At 50.2% G+C, this 12,402-nt stretch overlaps 1 protein-coding gene across 1 annotated transcript in view; it reads right to left on the bottom strand.

Moving 5' to 3' along the window:
* Window positions 1-12,402, bottom strand: part of GRIK3 (glutamate ionotropic receptor kainate type subunit 3) — a gene marked incomplete at both ends in the record, with an annotated part of 203,019 nt that overhangs the window by 56,504 nt on the left and 134,113 nt on the right. The window contains 3 exons of the mRNA XM_080921590.1: window positions 854-907; window positions 2,891-3,072; window positions 9,219-9,476. Coding sequence (XP_080777716.1) covers window positions 854-907; window positions 2,891-3,072; window positions 9,219-9,476 — 494 coding nt within the window. The remainder of the gene's footprint in view (window positions 1-853; window positions 908-2,890; window positions 3,073-9,218; window positions 9,477-12,402) is intronic.

Below are 12,402 nucleotides of genomic sequence, written 5' to 3'. Positions count from 1 at the left end.
GTTGGTGATATACCCAGGGCCCCCACACTCGTCCACTCTGGCTCCAGAGACCACCTAGAGCCTCAAAAAGGTTTGGTTCTCTTCAGCTCTAGCACCTGCCCCAGCTGGCTGGCCTAGGGCCAGCTCAAGTGACCTTCATTCAAGGAGGTCCCACCCTGTTGTAGTAAATATTAAGATATAAATCTGGCCTATCTTTTTATCAGTCACACAGTCTCACTCCGCAGGTGCCACTTTTAGCATGCAGCTGGGCGCACGGACTCTGTCACTTGGTCTGCAATTCATACTCTCTGCACAGTTCTCTTCTCTGGCAGTTCACTCTGCCTGCCCTCCTGCCTCCGTTCCAGGTGGAATTACTTCCCCGGTGTGTTTCTTTATCCCACCACCCAACATAAACATGACTCTAATGCCCAAAAGATTTTCATACAGATTTATATATTCAATTCTTAACCCATAAACCCTCTATACAATAAGATTACATCCAACAGACAAAGATACAGACGGCCCTTCCATATGAGATAAAAGACCTATAAAATCCTTAAAATGTTCATAGCTACCTAACGCCAATTAAGTCCACCTAGATCTAGCTCATCCTTCCTGAGCTCCATCTTGATACTCTTTCTCTCCCCTTTCCTATCTCTTCTCCTCCCTCCCTCTCTCTCCACCTTCCCTTCCCCAGCCCAATCACTGGCTCTCACCTTTATTTTACTAATTAAAATGGGAAGGTTCTGATAAAGTCACCTGAGTATGTGACTAGGCAGCACTTTTTGGGGAAGTGGAATTAACATCAAAATACAAATGGCCTCAGGACAATCCACAACTCCACCCTTCCTTTGCAGGACCAGAGGTACGTTACCAGAGTGGTGAAGATGAAGTGGTAATATTCTGTCATCATGCCCATAGCCATGGCCTGTGGAGAAGCAGATTGTCAGCAGACAGCATACAACACCCTGGGAACCCTCCATTCACCAGAGCGGGGCACTTTATCTGCTCAGAGTTAGAGTGAGACTTTGGGTAGGACACGGACTGCCCGGCAGACAGCAACAGGTTCCTATCCTAGCATGTAGAAAAATCACCTGGGAGAAGTTTTCAGTGTGGAGTTTGGGGCCACTTTCTCCAGAAGTCCCCAGTTCTGCATGCTAGTGGGGAGACGTCCAGCTATCTGGATTTTTTTTCAGTCAGTATCTCTGGACCTGTCACTCAGACAGAAGCGTGGGCTGCCCCAAGAGCCTGGCTCTCTGCATGGTTGAACTCCCAGAGTCAGCCAGGCTTGAGAGGGATGCCCCCAGCATGAGTGTCCCCCAGGAGCAATGAAACCTCCATGCTTCCCTGATTCCCTTCAGCCCACATGACATAGCACACACTCCTCTGGGGTTCTTGCATTGCCACACGAGGTCTCTGTGTGATGTATCTTGTGTGTTTTACTAGAAGCCTGTAATCTATAACACTAATGACCGTAATGCATTTTCTACAGAGTTCCTCGAAAAGCAGGGCCCACCAAGGGCTCTGGAGGAAAATGTCACAGGGTCAAATATACCTTGAACTGCTGCATGTTTTCTGTCACCCTTGTCGTGCTGGGAGGGCTGGAAGGAGGCCAGCAGCCAGGAAAGGCCTCAGCCTCTTTTAATCCACTTTTAGCTCAGTCCAGGGTCCTTGTCTGTAACTCTAGATGTTTTCCAGTCAGACAGACCTGGGGCTAATCTGAACTCCTGCCGGGATGACCTCGGGCCGCTGCTCTCTCCTCAGCTCTGGTCTCTTTACTTGTCAACTGTCTATAATAATAAGGCCCTGCTTTCAGGGTCACCGAGGAGGAACAGACACCCGCTGAGTGACTCTTAGGTCAATGTTCTGACTGTCATTCTGTCACACATGGTGGGGAGAGAGGGGAAGTCCCAGGACAATGCAGGTACAGGACTTCTGCATGGGGATCCTCCGTAGAGACTGGAGGCAGGCCCAATGCCAGCTCTGTACCAGAAATACCATCTCTGTTGCCCTGTCTCACTAATGCCCCAGAGCTGTCTGAGGTGGGATTCTGAATGAACTCTGTTCAGAGGAAGTAGTGACTCCCTCATGTAACGTGGAAGAGGAGAGGCAGGACAATAGAAAAAAAAAAAAAAAGAATCTCCTTCTGCCCTTTAGGCAGGATGTCATGTGTCCGAAGGTGGTCTTGAACTTGTATAGCTAAGGATCATGTTGAACTTCTGAGTTTTCTGTCTCTACCTTTGACTGCTGGGATTACAGGCATGCGCCACCATCTGTGGATTATGTGGTATAGGGGATTGAGCCTAGGTAAGTACTCTACCAATTGAGCTAGATCCCTAGGACACAGACATTCTATGCACCTCTCTCACTGCATAGCCCAGGCTGGCCTTGAACTCATGATTCTCTTGCTTTTGATGTCAGTGGGCCATCCAGAATGAAGAACCACCCTCTTCTTCAACCATCATTGCCAAGCTCAGCCCATTGTGTAAAGAGCCATCTCCCAGTCAGAAAGAGTAGCAGCAAGTACCGTAGCTATGGGGAATTAGTCACTGGGAGAGGCAGCGAGGTATCTGGGGATTGCACTGAGAATATGCCCCATGCATCTCAACACCAGCATTCTCTTCTCATGCCTCTGGGGGCAGGCAGTCTGGTGGAGGCAGGCTAGGAGGCAGTGTTTATGCTGGGGAAGTCTGACAACAGATTAGATATCGTTAACACAACTGGAGTAAAAGGACCATTTTACTGTTGGTACCACCGAGGCACATAGAGTCATGGTGGCCCCCAAGGTTTTACTGCCTGCCAGGATGCTTCCTGGGGTGATGCTCTTTCTCTGTACTTGGGGAAGGGGAGGCAGAGCCATGGCAGGTTCCCCATCCAAACCCCGCAGCTCTGTGAATGCTCACACACCCACCTGTTTGAGGATCTGGGCTGCCATGGTGTGGCTGCAGTCAAAGATGATACGGAACTCCCGGCCCCGCTTCATCTCTTTGAGCAAGGGGCGGGAGTCATCCGAGTCGATGGGAAGCTGGCGAATCTTCAGGCGGATGTTGTACCTAGATGGAGCCATGATGAGTTCTTGCAGCCGGATGAGACCTGGGGGGCCCGGGACACAGAAGACACACATGGACATGCGTGCATAAACCATCTCAGACATCTACTCAGATGCCTCCATGAAGCTTTCCTTGAAGTAAACAATGTTGCTCTGTTCAGAAACAATTCCCTACCCTTAAACAATCCCCATATCCACTCCACCTCAGGGGGCTCTTCTCTTAGCTGCCTCTGCCTGGCCCCCCATTCCTCTTCAATTTGCCATAAGAGTCCCATAGCACCTAGCTCAGGGCCTGGGCACTTAGGGAGTACTCAAACAACATTTTTGTAATTGGATAGACTTACTGTTTTCCTCTCTCCACACTGGGAAAAAAAAAATCTATCCTCCACCTTGGCATTTTTGTAAAACCACTTAATCTGTGGACTTCCAGGGAAAACGGAATGTCACTTCCTGGAGACAAATGGCTTGCTTAGGTCTAATTAAGTTCATTTCCGTCCCCATTTCAAGCTCCATTTTTGCTGACTCCTCTGTGGATTCTGGGAAGGAGGCTGCTTACTTCCTTCTATTGCCCCTACCCAGGTCCATTGAAGGAGGGGCTGAGCCGGCAGGTGCTCCCTCCCTCCATTGTGCTCTCAGCTCAGGCACGGTGGCTGCACACCGTTCACACACCTGTGTCCCATCCCACACTCTCGAATCTCAGTTTTCCTTGGGATAAATAAATGGGAGACTTCACCTCCACCCCCAACCCCAGTTAATGTGACTGAGGAAGGATCTAGCCCAGCTCTAGAAATAAAGCTCACGGGCCCAACATAGCCAATCAACACATCCTCTGGTAAAAAGAACACAGTAGTTCTGTGATTAATTAGTACCAGGTAACAAACCTACATGACCTTTATGCAAATAAAGAAGGTATAAATATGGGGTCACCACATGTAGCCAGAGAAAAGATCCATCTGGGCAGGAGTCAGAGAAGATGAGAGGGGGAGGAAGTCTGTCCTGATGACACACACATGAAGCTCTAGGTCAAACCGTATTGTAAACTGAGGCTGTCCAGCAGTGTTTTTGTAAAGACTGCCCATAAGAACCACATACTTGCACTCATGTGTATTTGTTTAAGCTAAAGTGCACTGAATTAACATTTGTAGTCTGCTGTTACAGTGTTCTCTATCTGCACAGCCTGTTACAGTGTTCCCTATCTGCACAGTCTGTTACAATGTTTCCTATCTGCACAGTCTGTTACAGTGTTTCCTATCTGCACAGTCTGTTACAGTGTTTCCTATCTGCACAGCCTGTTACAGTGTTCCCTATCTGCACAGCCTGTTACAGTGTTTCCTATCTGCACAGCCTGTTACAGTGTTTCCTATCTGCACAGCCTGTTACAGTGTTTCCTATCTGCACAGCCTGTTACAGTGTTTCCTATCTGCACAGCCTGTTACAGTGTTCCCTATCTGCACAGTCTGTTACAGTGTTTCCTATCTGCACAGCCTGTTACAGTGTTCCCTATCAGCACAGCCTGTTACAGTGTTTCCTATCTGCACAGCCTGTTACAGTGTTTCCTATCTGCACAGCCTGTTACAGTGTTTCCTATCTGCACAGCCTGTCACAGTGTTTCCTATCTGCACAGCCTGTCACAGTGTTTCCTATCTGTACAGTCTGTTACAGTGTTTCCTATCTGCATAGCCTGTCACAGTGTTTCCTATCTGCACAGCCTGTTACAGTGTTCCCTATCTGCACAGTCTGTTACAGTGTTTCCTATATGCACAGCCTGTTACAATGTTCCCTATCTACAGCCTGTTACAGTGTTTCCTATCTGCACAGCCTCTCCCTGCTCAGACATTTAACTCTAGAATCCTTCCACTGGAACCCCAGTTTCCAAAGCAGTCTTCAAGACCCAGCCTACACCCATCCAGTTCTGCCTTTCCTTGGGGTTTGCTTCCACCAGCCTCCTGGGTCCGGGAAACCAAACCTCTCAAAGAGCCCCAGGTTCTGGATACACGGGTGTAAGAACTCTGGTTTCAGCAGGCTTCTGAGCACCTAACACCATCCTAGGCAACAGAGGGGATCCATAGACTTCAGCCAAGGAGGGACCATAGGCTAGCCCTATGTCACCCGGAAGCCTAACTTCTCCAGCTGTTCTGGGATCTTCCATGGTTACTGTTGGCCTCTCAGATCTGTTACCTGAAGACTCCCTAATGCCCACTTCACTCCTGCCCGCTCCTTTTTCTGACCCTGTTCAGCGTTACCAGGCCTGTGGGTTCTGGAGACCCAGATTACGAGGACTGAGACAGGTTAGATGCTGGAGTGGAAGCCACCAGGGCCGGCTTGTCAGCCAAGCATATCACCCCATGTAATGCATAACGACCCACATTCTCAAGCAGCAAATGTCAGACTTCCTTCCCATCAGTGTATTCCCTGAGGAGACTGTGGCTCCCTCTGGCCCACCTCCAGAGGACCGGGCTGTCTGCGTTTGCCTGAGACTGAGCTTTCTTTTGCCTGTCTCCTTAATCAATCCCTCCCAGAATATCCACCCTGAATCACGGTTGTTGGTTTTTCACTTACGAAGCACTTCTGTGCTTATAGCCCCATTTAACCATCTCCGTCTGGAGCCTGGGAGGAACACAGAGCTTGAAGCTTCACACTGGAGGGATGGATAAGGAATCAGAGAGCCATGGAGGTTAAGGGACCACCCCTGATTTTGAACCAGGCCACAGATGGGATTGGGTTTTGAGAAACAGTGTTTTGCCTCCTAAGCAAAGACCTTTTTCTCCATCGCAAAGGCTCTTTTCCTCCATAAACCTTTTCCCTTCACTGCTGGCAGGGGTCTGTGCACAGACTGGAGGCGAGGCTCAAAGGTCATCTCCTCCACAGCCACTCTCCTTGAGGTTACTACTGTGAAACGGACGAGCCAACCTCCTCACCCCTCCCTGGATCCATCGCCTTTGCACGGAGGTGGGTAGTGGCTGCCCACCAGGCTCAATGCTGTCCTTTTGGTTTGGTCGGTGCAATATTAGAAGGTGTGATGAAACCCCATACTGTCCGATTCTCTTGCTCCTCAGCCGTAGTAAGGACAACAATGCCTGGGTGAGCCTGCTGGAGGACAGCAACAGATGGAAGAGAGCCAAGGCTAGCCTAGAGCTACCAGCAGGTGAGCGAGTAAGCTAGCTGCAACCAGAGGAGCAGCCGGCCAGGCCCAGTAAGCCACTGACCTTGTGGACTCAGGAGCTAAAGAAATGTTTGTTGTTTTAGGCCACTGAATTTAGGGGGAGGGCATTGTTACACAAGTCTGGCCCCCTTTGTTCCTTTAGGGACCATCCATGCACCCCCCCCCCAACTGTTTGCTCTGTTTCCAGCCCTCCTTATACGCTGCTCTCTGGGGTGTTCGAGGAGACTCGGCTTTCATTATTCCAAGGCTGCACTCGACAGCACTCAGTGGCGCTCCGTTAACTCACAACATAAAGTCTGAAGCCTGAGGCCGGATGTCAGACCTGCACAGCCAGGTGAATCCTGTCTGTTCTGCTTTCCTTGCTCACACTCCAAAATGCTGCCCCACACTGCCACACCTCCTCTCCCCTGCTCACACTCCAAACCACTGCCCCAACACTGCCCCCACACTGCCACACCTCCTCGCTGCTCACACTCCAAACCACTGCCCCAAGCTGCCCCCACACTGCCCCACCTCCTCTCCCCTGCTCACACTCCAAACCACTGCTCCACGCTGCCGCCACACTGCCCCACCCCCTCTCCGTTGCTCACACTGTCCCTTTCACCTGCAATGCCCGTGACATGCCCTATTCTGTCCTTCTGACCATCTATCTTGAAGGCCCGGGGCAGATCTCACCCCTCCTCTAGTAGATCAGCACACACTGGTCAAGGACACAAGCTCTCTCCCGACCCGGGTGTCTGGACCTCTGACTACTTGTCATTGCCATTTGACTCTCAGCTCTGATGGCCAAGTGTTACCAGTGCCCTAGAGCCGGGCATCTGCTCTTCTAGAATATGATTAACTCCTCAAAAAATAGGGTAGTGGCATTTTCATTTCTGTACCCTTACGCCATCTCCTGCAAGACTTTTTAGAGTTTAATTCCAGATGATTTCAACTCACCCTAATTCTGTTAGGCCAGTGCTTTTAAAGTGACCAGGTTGTACCAATCCCTGTGCTAAGTCCTATAGGCACCCAGAACCTCCTGTCTGGAAGCAGACATGGGTCCACAGGCAAGTGTTTTTATAGAGGTTCTCAACCTGTGGGTTGCTACCCCTATAGGGGTCACCTTATCAGATACCCCAACTATTCGATATTTACAGGACAATTCGTAACAGTAGCAAAATTGCAGATATGAAGTGGCAACAGAATAATTTTATGGTTGGGGGGTCACCACAGCATGAGGAACTCACTAAAGGGTCTCAGCATTAGGGAGACTGAGAACCGCTGGTTTAGAAAGATAAGGCCACTATGTTGCAGGTATTTTAGAGGGGACTGGACACTGTGCGGTGTTGCATCTCTGGGAATGGGCTAGCTTTTGAGGACTGCAAGTCTGTAGCTGTTTACAGGGCTCTAAGATGGACAGACAGCATCCTGATCGGTCTGTCTGTGGGCTTCCATCACGCTTACTCCTGGTCCCCATTAGGAGGTAATCAAGAGCTAACATGGAGCTGCAGGCAGCCGAATGCTGGAGGGCTTTTTAAGGCTGGATGCTCTACCTCTCCATACACACAGAGAGCCAGGCCAGATGGATTGGTTAAAGTGACTTGCCAAGGTCACTGTCTCTGAAGACACTGGGCTAAGAATTGTCTTGAGATTCAAGTCTTTGTGGCGGCGTGGGAGGGGGTGGGGGAAGAGCGGGCTCTTCCTCCGTGCTGGCTAACACTAGCAGCCTTGAGCTCAGACAGACCTGCAGGATGGGGTGGACCATGATTCTAGCTGCTGACAGTGGGCAGGGTCTGTTACCTTGCCGAATCTGTTGCCTTGCTTCTGATTTACTACCACACAGGGTCACTGAGAGATTTGTAAAATTCAATGCAATGATCCTTGGTACCTCCTTGATTCCTGGTCCACACTGCAGTCTCTCCCTTGCACACATCCGGAGTTCTGCCTGTTCTGTCTTCAGAGACTGAACCTCCCAAGGGTGGTTGAAGATGAAGGTGGCTCAGCCAATGGTTTTCCTCTCCCCTCCTCTCCTGACTCCCTGAGTTCACCCATAATGCACATTTAGCCAAGACAGTGGCTGGGGATTTGTCACAGATCACAAGGTCCAAAGGAAAAACCCAGAATGTTGGCTGGGTCCTTTAGTGGCTGTCTGTTCTAGGGCCACACCAAGAAGCCCAAGACTTGGGAAGTAAAGGGTAACGCACGATACTAAAGAAGGTTCTGGAAGCTAATAAGTACCATGGTAGTTTTGGATGGCTGGGCAGGACTGGGCTAAGCAGGCCCCAGTGCAGAGGAACGAGTGTTGATATGACTCCAAGTGGGTGCACAGGCATGTGCACAAGACCAGTGCCTCTGCACAAGGGAGGTGGGAAAGGGGAAGGGTAAAGGCAAGGGGTGGGGAGTCCAACATCAGCTGAAACTTAGAGCCCAGGCTTTTCCTTTCTTCTCACTAGGGGATGAGACCCAAGCCGGGAGCCCATTTCAGTCCAGGTTTCTGTACGCGCTCTTCCCTCTTTATTCCATAGCTTCCCCATGAGGAGTTAAGGGCACAGACTGGTAACCCAGCCAGCAGGCAGGAGAGCTGGGGTTTACACGCAGCACAGACATGCTGCGCACCAGGTCACACTGCGAGCAAACTGTGAATGGGTGCAGAGAATGCGGACATGCCTCCTACAGCTGGGAGGGTAGGGATGCAGGAGTGTGGGCGGGTGTTGGGTGGTCATGGAAGTGTGAGCCCAGGTCACTGTTCGGCGTGTGCCAAACACAGGTCTCAAGCTCTGCTGCAGAAGAGGATGTAGGTGGTGCTGGGTGGGGGAGACAGGGGTGAACCAGGCTGGGGTTGAATAAGGTGTGTGTGCAGCTGGAATGTGTATGGGGGGAAGGGATATGAGAGACCCCAAGGGGCAGGTGTCAGTATAACTGGCTGCTGCTGGTGGTGGTGGGACCTTCTCCTCAGAGGCAGCCATGCTAGGCAAGTAGATAGCCATAATCTTGGGGTTCCACTCACTCACCCTTCCCCCAGTCTTGGCTGGTCTAGCCACCCACCTGTGCTGTCATCATAGACCACGGTAGCTGACCGCCACTTGAGGGACTGGACCAAGTCGAGGATGGCGTGGCTGAGAGAGGCGTAGTCCGGGTAGAGGTTCACATAGAAGGTATCCTTGTTGTCCAGGGGGTGGTGCTTCCAGCGCAGTTGGATGTGGGGGACCTCCAAGGCATTGCAGATGGACTGGACAGCATTGGTGCAGGAGCCCTGTGATGGCCCAAAGATGGCTACGACACCCAGTGCCAACTGGTCACAGGCTACAACAGAGGAGGGTGACATGGGGTCAGTGAGGTGTTATGTGCATTGGGAACTATGTGTCCTGGTTGTAAAAAGTGATTTTGACATTTGCATAAATACATAGGGAAAAGAGTCAGAGGAATCTGGGGAGGGGGCTGTGGGGACAACTCATAAAGTCTCGGTTTCTTCATCTGAGCAATGGGGCTGTAACAGTCTCTTTCATCTGACACCAGGGAGGTAAGAAGGCCAGCTGTGGAGTGCACCAGCCCAGTAACCACACTACTCAACCATGATATCTTTGTAAGTATCATCCCAGCTCCCAGACAAACAGGAAACAAACAACGACTGAATGGGGACTCCAGCTTCTGCCTTCCGTCCCAGCCTGCTCCCTAAGAGCTGATATGAACATCTCCCTTTTCTTTCAGTGATATCACCTGGATATTTAAGATGCCTCTTAGACCTCAGTTCCATCTTCATTTCTGTTGCTGTGATAAAACATCCTAAAAGCAACTCAAAAGAGAAGGGGTTTAAATCAGCTCACAGTTCCAAGTTACAGGTCCCTTGTAGTGGGGAAATCATAGCAGTGGCTTCAAACAGCTACTCACAGCACATCCACAGTCAAGAGCTGAGAGAAATGAATACACTCATGTTCACTTGCTTGCTTATGTTCAGTTCAATTTCTCTTACACAGTTTGGGAACCTCTGTCTAGGTAGTGGTGCCACCCACAGTGGACTGTGTCTTTCCAAATCTATCAACTTAATTAAAACAACAGACATACCCAGAAGCCAACCATGCAGGCACAGATGTCACCCTACCATGCCCAGCTATGCCAAGGCACCACTTCCATTTTCCTGTATTAGGTGCCAGCCACCCTCCCTGTCATCACAGCATTTTAGCAGCCCCATCTATCTTCCTCACAGCCTTATAGTCCTGGTGACTTTTAGGACACTCCCCAAGCACAGTGAGAACACTCACTTACCCCTCAGCTATCCATCTGACTCTCTCCTTTCCCCCAGGTCTCTGCACCTGCAGGCTTTATTAGGGAAGCCATCACTGCCCAGCCTTTAAGAGCAGCTCAAATCCCCACACCCCCTGAGCACTATACCCCATGGAGACTTTGCTTTAAGCAAAGTTTGTAATTTTCTCCTACCATGATGAATGCGGCGATCCCCATCCCATCCCTCTACTTTTACATACATGCGCACGCGCGCGCGCGCGCGCGCGCGCGCACACACACACACACACACACACACACACACACACTCACTCCTCCTAAATGTTGATAATTTTTAAAAAGGAATAGACACCATTGCTAGGATGTTCATATTGAAGACTTGATGGGATGACTTGTGTTATTTCCCTGCACGGAGCAAACAAACAAACAACAACAACAAAACTTCCCCCATGGGTCTCCACTTTGCTCTGACCTTAAAACCAGCCACCAAGGATGCAGCATGTCCTCCATTCTTACAATGTACACCTTTTGTGATGCTCCTATCCTGGACCAAGGCTGAGCATCATGCTTGACTGAGAAGGGGGAACAGCAAACCAGGCACAAAGTATATGATGCAGAAGACGGTGTTGAGATACTGATGTTGGACCATAGTGCCAGTGGGATGGTGCTGCTGTGGACCACAGTACCAGTGGATGAAGATGTTGTCATAGCAGTGATGGAGAAGATGTCAATAGAGGTAGAGATGTAGGTGATCACATGGACAGGGATGACAAGAACTGTGGCGGTGAAAGGGGACAGCAATGTCCACAGTGGACCCCATTCTTCTAACAGTGCAGAGTCTAAACCTACATGGGCTCATTTTGGATCCCCACTTCTTCTTTATCCTTGTCCTACTTCTACATCTGTTTTCTAGTCCCAGCATGTTTCTTCCACCCTCTGAGGATCTTTCAGGATGGAAGAACTCTGCTAGCCACAAGGCCCAGGACAGGGGTTATCACAACAGCAACAACAGTAGCCCTGCTTCCAGATGTTTCCAGGGCAGCCGCCAACCTTGTCCTGGCAGTTCTGAGCATACACTGCAGTAATTACATTATTTGTGGCTTCAATTTTGAATCCATTTTCTGGTCATTTTACAGTAACTTGATGGTTCACAGTCATTGTAGGAGTCCCCAGCCTGAATGCATCCCCCCCTTGCATGGCAATTGTAGTTATAGCTGAAATTATCCCAATCAATTTGTGTCTTAAAAGGAATTGAGCCACCCAGAGAATAAGTGCAGGCGGAGGAGTCTGGGGAGCGCTGGGTCGATTCCAGCCTGCTCTGGCTAGGCTTGGAAGGAAACACAGTGCTTTCTGGGCTGCTGGCTCAGAGCCTGCTTGGCAGACAGTCTTCTTTTAATTTTCCACAAAACATTTCAAAATAAAGGCAATAGTGAAAGTTCCTTTTAATGGGGAAAAGGTCTCCTGGGCCTCAAGCAGGAGGAAAGACTAATTCAGCCAGAGCTGGTGGGGTAAGAGGTGCCAGGTTTTGTGTCACTGTGTTCCCTTGCCCCACATGACTTAGGGTGACTAGATCCAGCTCAGGGGGTGGGAGGGAACGGTGGGGATAACCTCCATCTAGAAACAATTAGTTGTCACTGGATTCCTCAGAACTAGACTGAAGCACATCCTTTTGGAAGGGTTCTCATGAAGTTCTAAGGAATGCAGCCTAGAAACTCAAAGATCAAAACACGTACAGGCCAGAGAGGAGTGCAGATCCTGGGGAAAGAGGAGGGATGCTGTGTTCAGTGGGCGCTGGTCCAGCAGAAGAGCTGCCTGGAGGACCAGACAGAGTGGAACAGGGAGGATACCTGACAGGTTTGAAAAACTGAGAGACTGCTACAGATTAAAGCATCCCCTGCCCCCCTCTTTGTGTGTGTGTGTGTGTGTGTGTGTGTGTGTGTGTGTGTGTGTGTGATAAAACCCAGGGCACAAGCTCTCTACCATGGGGCCC

The sequence above is a fragment of the Micromys minutus genome (genome assembly GCF_963924665.1).
Source record: "Micromys minutus genome assembly, chromosome: 9".
In the NCBI taxonomy this organism is placed as follows: domain Eukaryota; kingdom Metazoa; phylum Chordata; class Mammalia; order Rodentia; family Muridae; genus Micromys; species Micromys minutus.
Note: the sequence above shows the minus strand (reverse complement) of the source record. Positions and strands in the feature narration are given on the sequence as shown.